The sequence below is a fragment of the Scatophagus argus genome, chromosome 22, assembly GCF_020382885.2.
Source record: "Scatophagus argus isolate fScaArg1 chromosome 22, fScaArg1.pri, whole genome shotgun sequence".
Classification (NCBI taxonomy): Eukaryota; Metazoa; Chordata; class Actinopteri; family Scatophagidae; genus Scatophagus; species Scatophagus argus.
Genome location: NC_058514.1, coordinates 17,324,260 through 17,347,088, shown reverse-complemented (window position 1 = coordinate 17,347,088; position 22,829 = coordinate 17,324,260). Strand labels below are relative to the sequence as shown.

Sequence of the window (22,829 nt, the reverse complement as noted above, 5' to 3'; positions counted from 1 at the left end):
GGAAAAATAAATTACCACTTGTACCTCTGAGAAATTATCTTTAAACTTTAAATTCAGCTCAATTAAATGACCGAGGCCATGCCAAATGTATTTGCAAACAGAGAATGGACCTATTCAGTTAACACAAGGGTTCCCATCATGTCAGTTATTTGTAATAGAGCTGAAGGTGTGAGAAATCTGTAGCATGACAGTTGTCTTCTATTTAAAATTTCCTGATGACAGGGCTGACTAAGTGGTTATTGCGACAGTATAATAAAATAACAGCCGGTCCTCAAGGGTTGTATAAGACTTAAATAGAGTTTGTTTGTTTGTTTTTTAAATATCTATGTCAAATGTCTGCTCCAATCTCCACTCAACACCTGAGAGAGTCATGGGGTGTCTCTTGACTCTTTCACTTTGACTTTTTGAGACCCATGCCATTTTAAAAGCAATTTTACCCCTGCCTTGCTCTGCCACTTAATCTCAGTGGGCTTGTCTGTAGCTGGAAATGTCCTCTCTTAGCCCCAGAGGCATATCTTTGACCACTCAATCTAGCTGCAAACACGGGCTACTGGCTGGGACAATTACAAAAACACCCTAGACCCAGGCTGAATTTTTATCTTATTTATCCAAATGTCAGCCTTGTACTTATTAACTATCCTGAAGCTTCTGCAAATCATGGTGAAAGGGATGAGCGCTTTCCTCAGCAGCCACACCCTGAGATTCCTACCTTCCACTGTGTCTGTCTTAGATTTAGATAGATGTCTTTCTTCCCTGCCTTCCTTACAAAAGCATTTAATATTTATCTTTTCAATTCAGCATGTCTTAGTCTTATTATTAGTGATATACAACTTGGCAACCAGATAAACACCTTCCTAACTTCAAGACTCTGAAGACAGTTGACCCCTTGTTCACATGTTTATTGACGTTGCAAAGAAGATTGAAACTGAAATATATAAAAACATAATCAACACCATGCTTACCTTTAACATGTACAGATGTTCACAATGTAAATACATCAACTCACATCTCCAATATGAATTAAATCCCTTTGTTTTATTTACTGTTACATGTATTTATTCATTATATATTTTACTTCAAACGTAATATATTGCCATATTGTAGTCAATTATTAATTTATTTATTTGTACCCATTCTTGTAACCATATGAAGTTCCTATAGCCTAGGAACAGCGTAATCAGTAGCAATAGTGACCTTCTAGATTTCTAGCATCTAACTTCACAGAACACAACACTGTCCCAAGAATAATGAACTGTGATCATAGATAATGATAAAACAAATCAGTACATACCCACGATGCTACCAAGGGCAAAAGATGTATGCAGATGTCACTGGATTATCTCAGACACAATAAACAACAGCTTTCTGTGTCATGCTTTCTTACTTCCTGATTACTAGTCACATGACATAACATCCTGTGATTTTTAGGGTGACCCCAAGAGAATATGGAAATGCATTAAGAATGACTTCAGTGAAAACAGAAACAAAACTTTTAACATATTAACTTCATTAAATTGAATGGAATTGAAGTTATCACTATTGCACTTTGGCTGGGAAATTATTGCACAATGAATTAATGAAGTTCAGTTTGTGGTGGAGTGCATGCGGTCTGCTAGGAGCAGTGATGGTTGTACAGTCTCACAGCAGAGTCTCATGCAGGGGGTGGGAGTCATTTTTAAACAGAGAGGAGGATAGCTTGGCTATCATCCTTCTCTCTCCCACCACCTGCACGGGGTCAAGGGGGCTCCCTAGGACGGAGCTGGCCTTCATTATGATTTTATCCAGTCTCTTCCTGTCTGCAGTAGGAATGCTGGTACCCCAGCAGACCACTCCATAGAATGAGGCAATGCCACCACAGAGTCGAAAAATGTCCTGAGCAGTGCCCCCTGCACTCCCTAAGACCTCCTCAGCAGGTACAGTCTGCTCTGGCCCTTCCTATAGAGTGCAATGGAGTTGTCTGTCCAGTCCAGTTCACTGTTCAGATGAATACCCAGGTACTTATATGAGTCCACTATCTCGATGTCCATTCCCTGGATGTTTACCAGTGTTGGGGGTGAGTGTCCATTCCTACGGAAATCCACCACCAGTTCCTTTGTTTTCCCTGTGTTGATCCAGAGGTGGTTTCACAGGCACCGGTCCACAAAGTCCTGGATCAGTTCTCTGTACTCTGCATCATTCTCCTCAGTTACAGTTGTTTTCCTGCCTGTACAACATCCATTGCACGTCTGCCCGTCCTGGGTGAGGGATCCCTCCTCTGTTGCTCACCCTGAGGTTTCTTCCATTTTTTCCTGTTAAAGGTTTTTCAGGGAGTTTTTCCTTAGTCGATGTGAGGGTCGAAGGGCAGAGGATGTTGCTGATGTTATGTTAAGCCCCTTGAGACAAACTTCTTGTAAAAATGGGCGATACAAATAAAGTTGACTTGGCTTGACTTGACTTATGAGGCAAACAATCGCAGAGTCATCAGAGAACTTCTTACAGTCCGTTGAGTTCGTGTCATAAGTCTGCAGCGTAGAAGGTGCTGGTCCACTCATGAGTACTCCAACTCGTCCCTTTAGCAGCACAGGTTGTTTGGTGTTGAACGCACTGGAGAAGTCAAAAAACATTCTCTCTAATTCTCACAGTGTCCCAGGCTTGTCCAGGTGAGAGAGGTTCCTGTGCATGAGGAAGGTGACTGCATCATCCACCCCAATGATAGGCTGGTAGGCGAACTGGAGTTGGTCCATTGATTGGCCCACCAAATGGCCGAGTTGTAGGATCAGCCTCTCCAGAGGCTCCATCTCTCTTAATGAGATGAGATGTCAGTGCTGCCAGTTTTCAGCTGCTGAGGTCCTGGGTATGTTGTCTTTGGCACCGGTACCGCACAGGTTGTTTTCCACAGTTGTGACACTCTCACTAGCTTCAGACTCATGGTGTACTCCACTATCCTGCACAGCTGGTCTGCACAGGACTTCAGGAGCCTGGCGTTGATGCCATCTGGACGTGCAGCCTTCTCTGTCTTTATTCTTGTAAACTCGGTTCTCACCCAGTCCGTCGTGAGGAACATGTTGGAGCAGGGGACTTGTGTGCTGGAGGGAGTGGGGGATGGGTTGATGGCAGACGAAACAGGAGGGGGTGGTTATGAGCTTTGTGTTGTGAAGAGAGATCTCTCCTGGGGTAGCCCTGCTGTGTTACGAAGAGCTAACAGACCCGTGGCTGCGCAACACGGTGAGACGGTGAGGCAACTTTGGTCTCCATAGTGCAAAATGAGTTGAGGTTATAGGAAAAAGTTATAAATATAATAAGAAATGTAAAAAAAGAAGTACTTGAGAGTACTTGAAAAGTACTTTAAAGAGTACTTAGAGAAAGGAGAGCAGAAAAGAAGAGTAGGAGCTGCTGTAACAGGCAGCCACTCGCACAGGGCCATCTTTTGTGCATTGAATGTGATACTCTAAGGAAAAAAACAGAAAAAGGCAAACTCTTCTTCTGGCAAAGGAAAATGAGTCATTTGCCTGTTTTTAGCTGGGGGTTTACACACCAAAAAAATAGGTATAAATCAGGTTGTACTAATCAGTGACTTTACTAGTAATGCTGCTGGTAATGTATAACTGTGTTACTATAAAACATCTGTAACCTGACATCTAGTTATGTTGCACTGTGTAATGTAGATCAAGCATTATCTTGTTACCATCTTGTGATCTTGTAAGAATCTTGCATCATTGTATTTGCACAGTATACATAGAAGTGCAATGGATTTTACAAGGATGTTTACAAAACAGATTTGTAAATCACCAAATCACATGTAAAATGTTGACAGAATTTTAGTTTAAAACATTCTAATAATCAGGTTTTTTTTATTATTATTATTATTATCAGCTGTTTACAAGTAGTACAGTATGCAGTAAAACAACCCTCCAGAGTCCGCGGTGCTATGCAAGACGACACAAAAAAAGTCAAGTCATGTAATAATGAACTAATAATATCAAACATGTGAAGAAACAGCAGTGTTGATGTTTTGTCAAAGATGTGTATGTCTAGAGTTGCAGGAATATCTTCTAAAGTTAGCATGCTAGCCCTGGCCCGTCCTACCTCATAACACCGCTTTGTATAAATCAGGATTTTCTGTAGATTACCTCTGTCTGGTATCCTCTGTTGTCAAACTGAGAACTGGAAACAGTCATTTCAGCTTCAACACTCTGTACATCATGTGTGCAGAGAAATATGCAGTTTCATTGGTTGATACTTTCTGAATTATAGAGTAAAATCAATATGAATGTCACAGAGCAATAACAAAATATGTGGTGGAAGCTTTACCTTTTCAGAACAGTAGAATTTCCATAGTTAAGCTGTGATACTAACTGAATTTAAAACATTACATATTCTTAACTAAGTTGTCTTCATTCCTAGCGAACAAACTAAGCAGACTAGATAAGGAACTGAAAGGGTTCCAATTGGATAAGCAGATTCAGAACTTTGGAATCCCATCCCTAGACAAACGGTTTTGTAAATTTAAATGGACAATAAACAGAGCCAGAAACACATTTTAGCATTCTGTGTGTAATGTGAAATCTGCTCCAGGTGTTTAAGTGCATGTTGAACCCAGACAGCAACTAAAAATTATGTTTGGTTCTTCTTCTACATGTTCCTCCTTCTTCTCACAGGGAGGTGGTACTTGCGTGAGGGATGGCTAAAGATGGTTCCTCCGAAAGGTGCAGACACCCAGCCCAGGATGTTCTTCCTATTCTCCGACATGCTTCTGCAGGCAAAGCGCTGCAGCCCGTTGCATCCTACCAACGGAGAAAAGTTTGCCGGTCAGCATGCCTACCCACTACTGGACTGCACTGTGGAGAAGGTGTTGGGCCACACCAGGAGCCAGGGAGGCCTGCTCAGTGTAAGTTTCAGCCAGCTAGGTTCATAAGTGCCTGCACTCTAAGATATAAAATGTTGTAGTTATTTAATCGAGTTATGTCAACTAGTTCCACAGAAGTTGGTTGTTTAACTGTAACAAACAGTATACAAGTAATTGCAATAATATGTTTTAATCTAACCAAACTGTTCGTTAATTGCTATATCAAAGAGTTATATTAAATTAACTTAACATTATCTTGAATCTGCTGCTGAGTGTTTGAATTAAATTGATGTGATTAAGTTCAGTTTACTTGACACATTTAAGTTCGACTGATGTTCTTGAGTTCTTTAATGTCCCAAGTGCTTGGATATGAAGATTGCGCATTTATAAACTTTTGAAAGTTGTGAAGTCATTCCTTATTTTAGCTGGAAAAGTATATCAAAAATATTCTTATTAAGTGTCACCAGTCACTTATTTAGTCTGAAATATGTTGTTCCTTTCACCAGACTGAATGGGGGTTACCAACAGTGACACAACTTCAGTCATGGTAACAAAAAGTACATACATAAAGTAACTGCGACTTAGTGAAAAACCTGTAGAACTAATGCAGAGAACAGCAACATAAGTATGTACCAACTTAGAAGAGCTTACTTAAGAATGCAAATCTAAACCCACGCTGTCCCAGAGCTTGCTGGGAAAACCTCGCCCACCTATCTCCAACCAAAAATTTAATAAATAAAAAAACATTGGTTTTCAAATCTCTTTTTAATCTGTTATTCGATAAGGTTTAATCCCTTTCAAAAGTTATAGTCCTGTATGTATCAAATAACTGGGAATGCTGCCTGTCTGAACAAATAAACAGAGGCAATTATTGTTATCCTTACAAATGAAAAGAAAATTATAAACTTTTTGGTTCACTAAGTATATAGAAAACAAAGGTTTCTCAGTTTATGCTGAAACACGCTCACAACTTAACTCATAATTACTGCGCACGAGCGAGACTGCAAGTACAGAGAGTGCATACATAAAAGTCCGGAAGTACTTTTGAAGTGAACTGGTTACATTGATTTGAAACCGCATTATTTTGTAGTCCTAACATCTCATACTACTGCTGTAGTACAGTATAGTATAATATAGTATACCTGAGAGACGTTCATATGACAAGTTTCTTTTCAAAACATTACAGGGGTCAGGGAAGTTTGGGGATAGTTTCATCTCAATCAAAGTGAAGTACAGACTGAGAAACAACATTAACAAACCATGGATGGAAATAAATGAATGGATGGACTACTGACTTATTTATGAACGACAGCTAATAATTCTTATTAGAAGAAAGAATATGTATACATAAAACGTTGTTGTTCTGTCGCAAATTCAATACAGTTTAGAATTTATCTTAATACACTTGTATACCCCTGTTTAAATTGACAGACTTGGTCACTATGAGCATTCCTTCTCTCCACAGTAGCCACAAAGTCATTCCTTCATAGTGTAATGACACTGTAAGTCAAAGAGATCTTGTGTTACAATTTATTCCAAAGCTGAATCATCATAGATAACATCCTGGAAGTTGCATGCACGTTCCCAGAACAAGAAATAATCAATAAATGTACACATGACTGTCACAGGGAAGATACCTACTTGGTTTGTCTAACTCAGACTGCTGAAGCTCCGACTTATAACCATGATTCTAAAAAGGGCAAGAAGCTGAGTAAAACCTAAATTAAACAGAATGTGATCATTTGCTAATCCTTTTTGACATATACTCTATACTCTATACATATACTAAAATAGCACAAGGACAATGTATTTATATGCATTATGAATTTGATGCCAGCAACCTATCTCTAACAAGTTGAGACAAAGGCAAAAAAAGTTGTGGGGAAGTTGTGAAATGCTCAAAAAACGCCTGCCTGGAACATTCGCAGATGAACAGGTTCATTGGTAACAGGTGATAGAATCATGATTGGATCCGCAAGGGCCGTCCTCTACAGGCTCGGTCATTTACGATATGGGGCATATTACTACATGGGCTTAGGAACACTTATTAAAAGGGTGGTTATTTGATTGTATTTTGTTTCTATTTATGTTTAACATCCCAACTTATTTGGAAATGGGATTGTAGCATCAGCTAAACTTTTCCAGTGCAGTTTTACTGAGAACTAAAACATTGTCCTGTGTCCTACATCTCTTGCAAGACTTGAAGCAATCCCACACTAGGGATCGCTTCAAGTCTTTCAATGTCCATGTACAAGTACTGTATTCAAACAGACTTCAAACTTCTCAGATTATATAGTATGTTAGCCTCCCATCATGCTCCTCATGTGCTTGTGAAGCAAAGTCCTGATGCAGTGGTTGACACAGGGTTTGTATATAACTGAAAAGCTGAATGTTAAAAAGAAAATGCTCAAAGTGTTATTGGGCAGCAGGTGTAAGAGACATCTGTTCATTGATTTGAGTATACACATGAGTGATTCCTTAGCAGAGTCATTATCACATTTCCATTTTTGATGTGGGCCAATGTTGCTGTGATTTTTCTTACTTATGGCTTTGCCAGTTGCTGTTGTACAACCTGCAACATTCAGGTTTCCTGAATGTTTGCCAGTCTCCCTGAATGAAAATATCATTTATCTCTGCTTGTCACAGAAGACCTTTGTTTCCTTGCCTTTTTCTCCCTAATCACTTCAAACCTTTGTTGAAGTAGCCCAAAAGTTGAACTTTTAATTTGTCTCTTAGTCTGATCTGTCTTCCAGGTCTCAGTACAGCTGCTGGCTGACAAATTGCGTCTAAATGATGTAGCTGCTGTCATGAAACATTCAAAGGAATGAGTAGCATGTCATTGAGTGGGTAATCAAAGCGTTTATGCAGCGAATGTTTAGTGCCAATGCTGCGTGGTATCAATATTCATTTCAACAGATACGCTCTTGCTCAAAAAGCTCTTTATGTTGTGTTGCTAATGTGCTTCCCTATGATGCACAACAGTGATGTGGAGGTTTGATTAGTCTGCTCACACTGCAGTATGTCCAAAATGTTGGCAGCATTTGATGCTTTTTGACACTGAACCATCCATGCAGGACTAATAATATACAGAAAGACTGAGAAAATTCGTGACATAAAGGAGCTAGACAGAGAAATTAACCAATTTAATTAAATAACTGATTTTTCATTTATCAAGTTAAAAAAAACATCAGTGATATTAAACAGAGAAGTAGCATATTCAGTTCAGTTCAATTTTAATTTATTTCAGTTCAAATCACATCAAAAGTTATCCAAAGACTTTTTCCAAATAAAGCAAGTCTAGACCAAACACTTCAATTTAGTTTTTAATAGAGAAAGAGAGACCCAGCATTTCCCCAGAGTAAGGACTTGGCTACAGTGGTGAGGAAAAACAGACATAGATGTGTCACAACAGCAACATGACTAATAATGATGTACTCTAACTACAACAATGATATTTAATAATGATGATAAATGATAATAATGCAGTCAGTGTCCAGCAGGACCACAGCAGGAGGTCCAACCACAATTTATCGCACCTGCTAGACAATAGAGCACAAAGATCCTAGGGAAGAAGTCGTCTTAGTAACATGCAATAATGGGACGTGGCGACACAGTTATAAGTGACAGAAGCAAAGGGAGAGGAGGACAGAGAAGCTCAGTGTATCATGGGAGGACCCCCGGCAGTCTAAGCCTATAGTAGTATAACTAGAGGCCGGCCTTGCCGAGCCCTAACTATAAGCTTTATCAAAATGTTTAAGTGTACTAGAAAAAGTTGAGAGGGTGTCTGCCTGACATACCTGTACCAAAACGAGAAGGTGAGGACTGGAAGATATTAAAACTGGAAACAGTAATTGTTTTGTATTTTTACCTTTGATCATTTTTCAGCTGTTGGTCAGAGTTGCTTTATACAGGACTGTGCTTGATGATTCTTTTCATTATCAAGTAACCTGTTGTCTCTTTTTTCATTAAGTCAAAAAATCATTTAGGCTATCAAGTGTCCATTTTAAGTTTTAACAACTTCAGGTAACATCTTCAAATGTCTTGTTTTGTCCAACCAGGCTCTCTGAAACCTACTGTGATGTACAAGATATATGAGAATATGAAACCAGAGAATATTTGCCATATTAGCTTGACAGCTGTAAACAACTGTAATAATTAACAAATTAGCAAAAATGTTTCCAATTAGTTTTCTGCCTGATTGCCAGATCATTGATTAATTACTTGTTTCAGCTCTAATTTTAAAATTCTTTGAGACAGCACATCGAGATGGCCATTTGTGTTGTGTTGCCAGGTTTTAAAAAGAAGAAATGGATAGAGCCGATGAAAACAATCCTTTGTTTCAGCTATTCTGTGTTTTCTTTTCTCAGCTAAATTAGTCATCTGATAATATCAATTCAGTTCAATTCAATTTTATTTAAAGTGACAATTCATAACACAGTTATCTTTACAGACACTTTACAGGTGTGTAAACAACAACAACAACAAAAACAACCAAAAAGAGAATCAGAGAAAAACAGGTCCCAGGGCAAAACCCCACACTGAGTAAGCAAATCAGTCTCATATGAATCAGCAGGGTTCCACAGTATGGCCCATGAGAATATACTGATGCTTCCCTGATGCTTGAAAGCCACTTCCAGACTTTGTCTCAAGTTTTAAATGCTGTCTAAAAAAACAGCTATTGAGGAAATTACCTTGAGTAATATTAGGGAAGCAACATACACTTGATTTATCTGTCTGTTGTTTTTACAATTAATATTTGTTTAGTCTATAAGACATTACGTTTTTCAGAGCTCAAGGTGATGTCTTCAAATGTTTAACAAAGATTTTACAGTGATATTGTATTTATGCTATCTATTTTTGACTGATTAATAACTTTTGACTAATTAACAACTGATTGATTGTCATTACTTCCCATGATTAATTTTAATGCTGACTGATTAAGCAATTAGTTCATTTTTTGTTTAAATAAATAAATAAATTCAGTTCAACACCTGGCCAGACCTTTAATCTAGTTTTTGATACTTGACAGCAATCAGTGCTACTCAAAAATTTTGGTGTGTTAACCCTCAAAATTATTAGTAAGAGCAGGTATGATGGCTTCCTGCTGTAACAGAATCCCTCGGTAGCTGAATCAGATTAGATTGCAGATCCGTCTCTTCCGGTCCTCCAGCAAGTACATCTTCCTCAAGCCTGTCACCACTCTCCGCCAATCCACCGCACATTATCTAATGGCAAAAATGGCATTTCATTAGCCTCTCATCCCACCGAGGCCCAAATGCATACTCAATAGCATTACATGTAATTTCTCATATGGACACATTATTGATCCTAAGCCCCTACCTGAGCTCAAGGAAAAAGCTGTCAGCACTCCAGGGCCCTCCTCATCCAGGGCAATGAAAAATTAAAGCCAAATTAAATTTGGCAGTTGCAAATGCCATGGCAATCTATATGCAAAGTTTGAAAAAAAAATGTTTTTATTAAAATTTTCTCATTTTTTCCCCTTTGGTCACACATGTTGGTCACAGGAGAGCTGGCTTTCATTTGTGGCTCGCCCCACATTTTCTGCTTCATCTTCTGTCTTCTCCTCTCCCTCCATCTCTCCTTCCCTTTTTCTCTCTTTTTTTTTCTGTCTGCAGTCTTCCTCCTGCTAATATCCCCTCGCTACTTTAATATTTTCCCACATCCCTGACATATTCTCTTTGATGTATAAATAATCAAGCTAAATTATGTGCAGCGATGAGGCTCCACGCTCTGCCGTTCTTATTATACAAAGTAATTTCTACCTAAGAGGGTCAGATTTCCTGACAAATCCCTAATTACTGCATTGCAATAGAAGTAGAATCTATTTGTGCATAAATCAGTGATCTTCCCCCAAGTCGCGAGTGCCTGATATCATGAGGTCCTCAATTCAGCCCCTCACTGAACTCTGTAATTAGATAATACTTTTGATGATCTTAAATCTTAATCTGTTTAATGTATAAGACACTCCCCTTCCCCCGTGTAAAATAATCATGTTTGTTGAGCTATGTGCTCCTTTGCGCCATCATAAAGTTCTGTCCAAATGATCAATATGTCACTTCCCAACAAGCTAGTGTCCTCTATAGAGGCTGCAGTCACGTAAAAGTGAAAGGTCATTTAAAATGGTGAAAGCCTAATTTTGATCCTCTGTAATAGCCTTCCTGGTGTAATTATGCTTGGCTAAAGGCCCCTTTTGTTGGTTTCTGACGGCTCTCTGGTTTGTTTGATAAGTACAATCTGAGGCTCGTTGTAGCAATGTTGATAATTACTGTCGACTCAAAGGAAGAGGACCCTGAGTCTACAAGAGATCTGAGAGCAGCTGCCTACGGAACAGAATATAGTTTTGCTGTAAATGTGACCAGATTGTAACAGATTGTTTTACTTTTAGCCCTGTTTTATTTACTGTCAGATTTCAGTGAGAGTGTTAATGGATGAACACCTGTGACAATCAGTACCGGGTTCTGTTGTATGACGAGCTGACAGACAAGAGGTTTTTGCTTGATTTGGCCTGCCCCCTACTGTTTTTATCACGTTACTGCAGTTTCAGCACTGTTGTGGTAGCAGATGGTGAGGCCACTAAAATACAACCAAAACCAGATACATCTATAGTTTTTACGGTTCCTATGGAAAACCTGCAGGGCTTTTATGCATCTATCTTCTATGCATCGTGGAGCTGTCATGTAGACCATGGAGGATACTTATGATCAGGTTTCCACCATACAGCTGTCAACTTGTTTTGCAGGTGAAAAGACTAACATGTCGCTGTCACTTACTTTCCCCACCCATTTTTTTTTAAAGAACTTTTTTTAACCGTGTATTTCCAAATGAAGTTTAAAGTGCTGAATACATTAAAAGTCTGCCTGAATGGGAAAGCTATAGGCAGATCTGGAAAATTGAAATTGTCCTCCTTTACCTAATGTCATCTTTAGAATGTGGTGCTATTTTGCAGCTTGCTCTTCATGGATATTAAAGGCACTACAAATTAAGTTTGAACTTGTAGGAAACACTGATTACTGTTTTCAGTGAACAACTGATTAAGGCTGCCACAAACGTCAGATCCAGCTTATCAAAGACGCCGAGTGAAATCAGTGAGCCCTTTTATGATGATATATTGGGGACAGCCGTGGCCTAGAGGTTGGCGAAGCGGCTTGTGATCAGAAGGTTGCTGGTTCGATTCCCCCACCGGACAGGCAGGAAAAAATTGAGTGTGGTGGAGTGATAATGTCCCCACCCCCCATTAGCCGACTGATGTGCCCTTGAGCAAGGGACTTAACCCCCAATATATATGCTCCCCGGGTGCTTGATGCATGTGTGTGTGTTTCAATCAGTGATGGGTTAAATGCAGAGAAGTAATTTCCCAGCTTGGGATTAATAAAGTAACTATATATATATATATATATATAATGTAGTTATATATATATAATAAAGTAACTATATATTATATATATAATGTAGTTATATATATATAATGTAGTAGTAGTAATTTTAGCCAGCAATGAAAGAAGATTTTTCCAGACAAAGGTTGAATCAAACGGCATTTTATACAGGATACAGGTAGAAGTGAAAAAAATAATGAAAAATTGATCTAATTTAAAGACATCTTCAATGACAAGAAACACAAACAAACACACAAACCTTTTAAACCACAAAGTATCATTAATCACACCTGCAGTCATTTTGTAGTTATGAGGTGAATGACCACAGTACTACAAAGCACACACACTACAACTTACACTACCTTGTAAGTATGCATATATGATAGATAGATAGATAGATAGATAGATAGATAGATAGATAGATAGATAGATAGATACTTTATAGATCCAGAGGGAAATTCAAGCATCCAGTAGTCCATTATATGTGTTTCATTTACAAACTCAGTGCCCACCTGAAGGTGAAACATTAGATCCTGGAACACTGCCCTGAATATTTTTTTGAATCAACAGCACTGCACATTACACCAACACAGACGTCTCACTGAAAAGAATGACTAAGACAAACACCACGATACACACCCATACCACCAATAAACATTCTAACTACTCTCCTCTACTTCTTTCAGTTAACTTTCCCTAAAGCCAAACTCTTGCTGATGTCCAGCAACCAGGAGGATCTCAATGACTGGTACCAAAGCCTTAGCTCAGCTATCAGGTATGAGCCTGCCACACACATGCACACATACACGTACCCACATACACGTACATGTATTCAAACCTGCATAAGACGCCGTGTTTTTCTCTCACTTTATTCCTTTCTTTGATTTGTTCTTAATTTTCCAATTTAAATCCTCCGTGCTAAAACAGCTGGTCATTGTAGTTTTTTTAAAAACTTTACTCAAACTGGAAGAGATTAGGTTTGTTGGGAAATATTTCCAGTATTGGATTAGTTTTTGGTATACCCACATTTGGCAGCAGGATGCCAAATGTCAAATGTGTGTGTTCATAATAATGAAGGAACATGTAACACAGTGCAACAATGGGACTCATTGGCACAGAGGAAGAAGATATATCAGGCTGAGGTTACTGGTACACACAATATTTGCAGGATCCATTCATGGTTGATTTGAGTCTATAGATGGAAAAAATAGACTTTAACCAGACTTATCTTTTAAATGCATTTCTGTGAGTTTTAGCTATGCAAGAAGTCAATTGATTTATCATTAAAGATTTTGAAATAATGTGACTCATTATCACTTCTGAGTAATTTTGTTGTGTGTATTTTTGTATATTTGGATATTGGACATGTTGTAAAAGCTGGTGCTGCAAAACCTGTATTTAAGGATTCAAGGAGCTTTATTGTCTTTTCACACATGTAGAAACATGAGGTGGAAATTAGGTTCCCTGGTCCCGGTATAAGCCCAATAACCTACCAATACCAATGCTATAAATATAAAACAACACTATATAAATATAAAAACAACCAGAATAATTAAGGTGGGTATAGAATTTCTTTGTACAACTTTGACAGGGTCTTATACTGGACCTCAGGCCTGTCTGCCTCACAGACAGCCTCTTAGGATTGATCAGCCAGACCTCAGTAACTCCACTCTCAGATCACCTGGCCCTGGCTCCCCAGAGGAGGGCCGGGTTAGCCCTCCCTGTGTGGAGGGGCCAGCTATGCTGAGGGCCCCCAACCCTGATGTGCCTGGCCAGGCTAATTAGTTTATCACTTTGTCAGAAAGGGAGGCTGTCAAAGAGCTCAGACCACCCAGCAGATGGGGGCCAAGGCTGCAGGCTGACTGCTGTAAACTCCAGGGAGTGTAATTAGTTGTGGTGGAGGACCCGGGGTCAGCAGTGCTCACACAACTGGGGACGAGTGCAGGACTGAGGGCTGTGTGTGTCTACACATAGTTTAATTATTGATTCAACAAAGACTACACACTACCTGCACTGACAGCTCTGAATCCATCACATTTTTCGTCTCAGTGATGATCAAAAATGTATTGTTTTCTGTCATACCAGATTGGTAGCCATTGTTTTAATGCTTTAATGTTTTTTTTTTCTTCTTTGTATTGTGCATACACTGGAGTTGTCATGGTAGTAGAATTTATTTTCCATACCACAGGGGATAGAAAAATGAAAAACAAAAAAATAATAAAAGGCATTTTTTTTAATTAAGGTAAGAACAATACAAACAATAACATCAATGACAACACTATTTTTAAGATGTCTGACATGGCACCATATTCTCATCGCTGATCAGAGTTTTTATGGTAGGCTGACACTATGTTGACTTTTCTCAGATTCAGTATGGGACTTTAAGGGAAACATAACACTTTGCAGACACAAATACTTATGCTATCCTGTTAAAGAGAGGGCCCTAAAATACATTTGGCAAAATGTCCAGGTGTTAAGACTGAAGTTGAAGATTCCATATAATTGCTGAAGACAATTACCTAGTTTGCATTTTAAACATTTCTCTATCAAGTGAAGATATGGCTTTAGTATATCAAAAAATTAAGTTTGTAGCCGGAAAAGCTATCTTTTGGAGATGAGTCTGCTCCTCAGCAAACAACCTATGAATATGACTTGAAGCCAAATTAGTAACATGCATTCATGGTACATGAGTGTTTAGAGACGGAGAGACAAGACAAGACAACTTTATTTGTATAGCCCATTTTTACAAGCAGTTTGTCTCAAAGGGCTTTACATAACATCATAGCAACATCCTCTGGAGGAAAGGAAAGTCCAGGAGCCACCAACACTAACCGTGGTTTTAAAAATGATGATTCTCAACAGAAACATTGTAAAAATTCCGAATTCATCGCATTTTAAGGGATGTCATTAAATTGTGCGAATTAATGTGATCAATTGCCAGCCTTGTGTTTATTGTCCTTCTAGAAAGCTGCAGAGTAAGACAGCCGTCCATCAGAGAGATGAGGTTCGCCCAAGACCTCTGCACTCAGTTACAGACAATAGCAACGCACCTAACTGCAGCGGAGACCCCAGCAGGAAGAGAAACGTGGTTAGATATGCACACACAAACCCACAGACACGTACAGTGATAACTTCAAAATGCCAAACATGAATGTACTTAAGTTTAAACTTTCTCAGTAACCACGCTCAGGTACGTGCAATAGTATAGTCACACATAAAGTCTCTTGATGTGATATCCCAGAAAGTTGAATATGAAGTACCGAATTTAAAGTGTTTTCAACAAAGATTGGTGTCCGGAATCGAGTATTCACCGAGGCAGTGGTGTAAGGTGTCATATTAGTTCTTGTTAGCACATGACAACAGCATTCTGGATCAGCTGGAGAGTTTTGTTGTTACAGCCTGATAATAACAGATTGCAGTAATCCAACTGCCGTAGTCTGAATTTGACATTTTATAGCTGAGTTTTTCGTCTTTTCTGATGCAGGTGAGCACTGAGACCAGCGAGCAGGTTCACAAGGCCTCAGTTACATGGGAGGGCAGCTCCCCCAAGAGGATGAAGTTTGATGCTCCAAAGCAGAGGTGGGATCACTTTACTTGATCTGCCAGCAAGCTTTAAATCCTCTTTGGATGCTCTTGCACATAGTTTGAAACCTGAAGACTGTTTTTACATCTACCTACATGATACATCATGTCTGTGCCACATTCTATTTCAGCCATGAGAGTGGACTTTTCATTGAAGTAGGAAACATCTTGTGTCCAGCAGTTATTGAGATGGACAGTAGTTACACACTACATCGATTCTGGATTTTTCACTGAGGAAGGGGTACATGTGGAAAAATTTTCAGTAATTTTCAGAACTTCATGTGGTAAAATCAGACACAAATTGTTATCCAAAGCAGAATATATTTTTTATGTCTTCATACATGTCTGAAAGGGACGTTTAAAGACTCAAATGAGATAGGTAGCAGCAGATATTTACAGCATAGACAGATTTCATAGACTGTTAACTGTCTTACAGTAATATGCTTTGTTCATGATTCAGTATGATTGGAAGTATTTGTTTTGTGTGTGCAGTGGTGCAGAGGCGTCCACTTCCAGTTGTGTGATCCTCTGAGGACGGCTTCTTCAAACTCCCTGAATGTGTGTGTTCTATCCGAGAGTCCAAGTTCCTCCGAATGGCTTTTGTGTTCCTTTTCGCCAAACATGACACACATGCAGCTGTGCTTTTAACATGTTTAACAAGTCAGGATTATTTAAATTGATTCATTATTAGTTTGGATTATTGACATTTAGAAAGATGGACAGTGTGTCTCTTCTCTTGTTCTCTCATTTTGTTTAGCCAGTCTTTTAAACTCATCTGAAAATTTAAACATGATGTGGTAAACTAAGCTAGCTATGATTTGATGTGTGACTTATGTTACCACTGGGTGACTTTTGGCTAGCAGCTGTTTAGCTGTCATTGCCTTCTTCCAAATATTTACCTTAACTGTCCTTTTCTCCAGAATAAAGTTGCATCTTGTTGTATTAGCAAACAGATAATTTTCCTAAATTCCATATTCGATGATAAAATAACAATTATGATGAACGAATGTATTTTATTTGATGTGAACTTTGAGTTTTTACCGTGACCCATGTCCAACCTGCTAACATGAAGGAGGAGGGTGTTATGACCTTTACTGGACCCAGCCACCAGGGGGCAATCAAGGTCTTTTGACTTTACTTTTGGATAGGTGCTAAAGTAAACTATGCAGAAAAATCAGAGCATAATATTCATGTTATTACAGGTGGACCGCAGGGCTCGGACATGGTCCCATCTTTTAAAAAGTTTATTTATTACCCAGACACATTCTGTGCATTCCTCATTGCTATCAGTGTCCGTAGGGGTTTATTTTTTACTTTATTTATTATTTCTGTTGCTGCTGTCTGCTCCAGATACTCAGGCCACATCACTGTCTGCTCTTCTCTGTACTCTTTCATACTGACATGACAATCTGTCCACATTTACACTTTCTAGAATGTCTGATTTGATTGAATGTTTGATCAACACACACACACATATATTTATATACAGCAGTTTAACTCACTCACTCACTTACTGTGGTGAGTTATATATTTTTTATTATTAATTGAATAAGTGCAATTAATCAGCTGCACTGTGTTCAAGGAATGACAGTCTGTAGTATGTTATGTAGATTTCTGCTTTCACGCATAAAACCTGGCTAACATACATGAGCTTATACGTATATGCTGACTGTCATATGTGCTTTGATTTATTTCATATCTTTTATTAACAAAAGATTCTCAGATAATATGTATTAACACCATTTTAAAGATCTGTCTGTATTTAACAGAATAGTTTTCAATATCCCATTCTTTTTACTATTTACTACTAAATCTGAGATGGGAATAAGGGAAATTTCACAATAAAAATCACAATAAAAGTTATTGTGTGTTGTGTATTTTTCAGCACTTGACTTTACATAACTTATGGAGACGCACACAACATGTGCCAGTTTTCTTTTTAAATGGCATAAAACTGGTTTTGTATCTACAAGTAAATAACAAAATCTTTCTTTTTTGGAATACAATATCATTTATCACCTTTCCTATTTGTTTATTTTTTGTTTGTTTTCTTTTTAAATTGTGCCAAATGTTAGATTTTATTGACAATTGTTATTAGGATCAAAACATCTTGATCTTAAGCTCTTATAACCAAACATTGCACACTCATGTCATGTTTACTCACAGTTTTATCATTACACCTTTATCACTTAAAACAGTCGCTCAGGTGCCCATCTGAACACTGAAGCCATTTTTTACTTCTGTAATCACTCTGCAATCACCCCTACATAACACCATTTTCTGTGCTCCAATGCTCCAAAACATAAGTCAAAAATTGAAAAGGGAGCCAAGACATGTTCCTGAGTGACAATCCTCAGTAAATTCTATTCTATTCTATTTTTTAACTTTTTATCTTTTATCTCATGTCAATTGTATTTTTATTATATTTGCACAGTTGTTAAAAGGAGTGTTGTTTTTTCATTTCACTGTGGATGCACATCCACATGTGACAAATAAAGAATTCTGATTCTGATTCTGATTCTGACATTCACAGCTGTAATTTAGATTATTAGTCCTTCTCCAATAACAAGTCAGTGCTGAAGAAGACATTTTATATGTGCACTGCAAAGGGAGTGAGTTGGTTTCCATTTTAGAACACAAATGAGTGGTCATTTCATCTCCACTCACTGCTTTTTTTTCATGCTGCAGTACCACTTTATGAACACAGGATGGAGTAAAGGTCAACTCTACCATCACTAAGACTTGTTATGAGGCAGTGCATACTGAGACCACTGAGATGTCCTAAGAAAGAGCTGCATTATGCAATTCCCTGCAAAAGCATTGGATCGACAAGGCCAATCCATTTGTTTTAGCTGTATACTGAACACATTTAGTTGGTTTAAGATCAAAAAATGAATGAGACACAAAGGTTCAGAGTTTCAGCTTTTATTTCCTGGTATCTACATCTAGATCACATAAACAGCATAAAAGATAGCACCTTTTATGCCAGATCACCCAAAATTTCAGTGAGCAGAAGTATTGGAACATATGCCTGACAGGTGTTTCCCATCACCGAGCTGTGCCCTGTGATATTAATTGCTTAAACAACAAATAATGCCCAGTGTTGCAGATCACTTCATCTGACAAGCAGCACTTCAGGGGCCAGCCCTAACTATAGGCTTTATGAAAAAGGAAAGTTTTAAGTCTTCTCGCAAATGTAGAGAGGGTGTCTGCCTCCTGGACCAAAACCAGAAGATGATTCCAAAGGGAAAGCAAAAACAAATGAACTGGCTTTGCTCTTCCAACACTTTCGGAGGGCTCTGTTTATAAAATATGGTGTCAGAACTGGAAAAATACAATTACAATACAATTCCGAAGTCAATAATTCCATTTAAAAGTTTGATTCTAAAGAAGGTTATTCAAATGTTCACTTTCAATAGGTAAGCCAGTGACAAACTTGTTCATTATACTTGTTCAAGACCACCAGAAAAAGCCAAAAAATATTTGCTAGCGGAATCATTATGAGAAGAATGGCTCTTGCCTCAGTAGTCAAGGTCACTACATATTTTAGGAAATGTTGGGGTACTTATTAAAGTAAATGCCTTTGCAGACATACATGAAGTGTTAAAGAGTATTATCATCCTGCACCTGTTTATTCAGTGTTACATATCGGCAACATACACCATCCTGTTAACACCCGTGTCTGAGGTAACAGCTAATTAGAGAAACAGTAAAATGACTAACCTACATCCAGGGTCACGGATGGCTTCATCACTTTCTTCCAAACACCGTAAAATTGCACCTTGGTGCAGAAGTCTTCCCATCTCTTCTTTACTTCATCTATGAATTTGCTGTTGCCCTTATCCAGGATCCACCGCAGCTCATCCTTCACCTATGATGCAAGTAAGTGTTAAAACCTGCTACAATACTTACCTTTCCTGTTCAGCCAAAACAACAAGTTAATCACTTACATGATGAAGATCCTTGAAACATGGATATCCATCCAGGATCTTTGTTGTCCTCTTCTTTCAGAGCATCACTGTCAGTTAAGGCTCTTCTTGCTTGAAACTCAAGCTCGAGGATTTGGGAGCCAGCATCTTGGTTGGGTTTTGGTTTCTTGTACAGCTCCTGCAGGGTCTGGTAATGTTTGGCCTGTATTGTCAGACTATATTTGCCTGCTAAAATGGATAAGGCAAATCAGTAATGGGTATTGGACATGTCAATATGAATGATACTAAGTGTAACATTAATGCAGGACAGAAAATTGCAATCGGTGTATCTCTAACTAAAAGTGCAAAATATATTGACAAACAAAAGCACCTTAAACCCCCACCACACAGAGTAATATTATGCATGTTATATATTAAGCAACATATGCTGTTTCAGCTCTTCTGAAAGCCAAATGGATGAAATCGTCGGTAACATCAAAATATATGAAGAACCAATGAGAACTGAAATGTAAAGATGTCTATAATATGTCATGATATCCAGAACTATCATAACATTGCCTAGCCTTCATACCCATTATTATTATTAAAATTACATGTTTCTACTTACATGAACTGCGGCCATCATTATCAGCACTGGTTCCAGATGTTTGATCCACCACTTGAGTCTGCACCACAATCTTCTCCCTGGTCACTTGCTCGTCAATGTGACGCCTTTTGTTTGTATGTGCCCTCTCTGGTGTGGGCCCCTGCCTCTTTTGTGCAGACTTCACATTCTGTAGCCTTTGTGAAGATTGTTGTAAATCTGTGGTAAATAAAATTTCACTCATTGAAAGAACAAATAAAGATGAATAAAACTTTTTTTATGTCACAGATAAACAGTATCAGCCCAAAATAACCACATACTTCATATAAAATCAAAGTGCACAAAATAATTTAATCACTTACATGTTGTAGCATGGGATAAAACTCCACTTGTCTCTAGCCATTGTAATGACTTCATGCTTGGAAAGTTAGCGGGCCTCCTCTCCTTGCTGACTTTCTGTCAAGATGCTGGTGACAGTGTTCTTCACCAGCCTGCATCTCAGCTCTTTGGACATGACACATTCTCCCTCTGTGGTCTTTTTCTACTGGCGTTACTCTTTCAAAATAAAAGCACCAGCCTATGTTGACTAACGGGACAAAATTAACACAGCCTTAACAAAATACCTATAGAATGAAGAAACAGCCTTTGCTGGTACTTGTGCGGCTGCAAGAAGTAGCTGCCACAAGCAGGGTGGTCTCCATGTAGCAGTTAGCTAGCACTGTTTATCGTGGCAATGAGGAGGAGAACCGCAAAGTGAATGCAATCTGTCAGCCAAATGGATGTATTAGCCAATAGGTTGTTGTCAGCGCACCACAGGTGACTTAAAGAGTTTTTACACTCTAGTCTGGACCGAAGCTTCACATGGCACGAGGTCAGTGTCAAATGTGAAGAATCGATCTCAGTTGCCCACCGGCCTCCAGCAGGCTGTTCTCCTGAACTTGTGCAGACTTATGCCATTTATTTGAGCTAACGTTAGCTAAGTGAATTTAGCTATGTGTTGTGTGGCCCTCCTGTTTTACAGTTTTCAGTATAGTGTGTGACAGCTAACTTCAGTTATAACATTAAATTAGCATTAGCAAAACTTCTCAGTGCACTGTGCAACGGGTTGGTAAAGTTGACAGACTCCAACATCACTACACCCATCAATGACCTCCTCATGGTCTTACTACAACAGCTGTTTTGTGCAGTGCAGACTGAAAGATCATAGGAAGAAACCCAAAAGTATGAAACCAGAGACAGGCAAGTGGATGTAGCAGGAAACAGTCTATTTAATTTCACTGAAACAGTAAGACAAATCAAATTAGTGCCAGAGAATAAACTTAAATCAAATTTCTGAAGAGCTTGCTCAAGTAAAAACACAGAACTGTAGAACAATTACAATTAATTAGATGTACACTTACAGAAACAACAGAAACTATAGTTAAGCATCTCAACCAGCTCTAAAACTTACATATTCACACACACACTCAAAAACTGAAACACTGACTGTAATTAAATTTATTTCGTCAACAGGTTCCACGAAATTGAATTAGGTTAGTTAAAAGGAAAATTGTTCAAGCCATCTAACATAATAAACGTTTTACAGATTCCTTTGGGACATGTTCTGGGGAGTCATCTTCATCAGCCTCGAGTGATTCTTCAGAATCAGAATCTTCTTTATTGCCATGTAAGTGAAGAGGTTTCACATTACTAGGAATTTGTCTTGGTGATTGGTGCATACATAGAACGTTACAAGTGACATATAATAGTAGAATAAGATAAAATAAAATAAAGTAAAACAAAATAAAATAAGTAAAATAAATATGGCTGTGGAGGTAGTACAAAAGTGAGGTAGTATAGGGTGGAAGTATAGTGCAAGTAGGTGAGGTAAACAGTGCAAATAAAGAGAAAAACATTTAGTACAGTCAATCAATGCAATATTGACATAACAGTACGTGAGGCTGCAGAACACCACCTCGGACACCATACTGAGCAGCACAGGGGCTCCTGAGGGGACATCCTCTCGCCCTATCTGTTCACACTGTAAACCTCAGATTTCAGGTACAGCTCACAATCCTGCCATCTGCAGAAGTTTTCGGATGACTCTGCCATTGTGGGCTGCACCACCGGTGCAATGGCCGAGGTGTGGTGGACAGCTTTGTGGAGTGGTGTGGACAGAACCACCTGCAGCTCAACATAGGGAAAACTAAAGAGCTGCGGGTGCACTTCAGGAAGATGAGTACCCCCCATAACCCTATCAACATCAGGGGTACTGAGGTGGACACTGTGGACTGCTACAAGTATCTAGGAGCTCGACAGTCAACACCAGTGCCCTCTACAAGAAAGGACAGAGTCGCCTTTTCATCCTGAGGAGATTCAGGTCTTTTAATGTCTGCAGGACAATGCTGCAGATGTTCTACCACTCAGTGGTCTCCAGTGTCATCTTCTATGCTGTGGTGTGCTGGGGCAGCAGGGTGAAGACAGCTGATGCCAACAGACTCGATAAGCTCATCAGGAGAGCTGGCTCTGTCCTGGGA

General features: G+C 38.8%; 1 protein-coding gene across 1 annotated transcript in view; it reads left to right on the top strand.

The window, feature by feature from the left end:
- The window catches only part of arhgef39 (Rho guanine nucleotide exchange factor (GEF) 39), a 75,963-nt gene extending 58,299 nt beyond the window's left edge, over nt 1-17,664 (top strand). Inside the window, exons 8-12 of the mRNA XM_046378855.1 lie at nt 4,638-4,867; nt 12,906-12,994; nt 15,184-15,307; nt 15,704-15,798; nt 16,294-17,664. Of these exons, the coding sequence (XP_046234811.1) occupies nt 4,638-4,867; nt 12,906-12,994; nt 15,184-15,307; nt 15,704-15,798; nt 16,294-16,333 (578 nt within the window). The 3' untranslated portion in view covers nt 16,334-17,664. The remainder of the gene's footprint in view (nt 1-4,637; nt 4,868-12,905; nt 12,995-15,183; nt 15,308-15,703; nt 15,799-16,293) is intronic.
- Nucleotides 17,665-22,829: the final 5,165 nt, after the last annotated feature.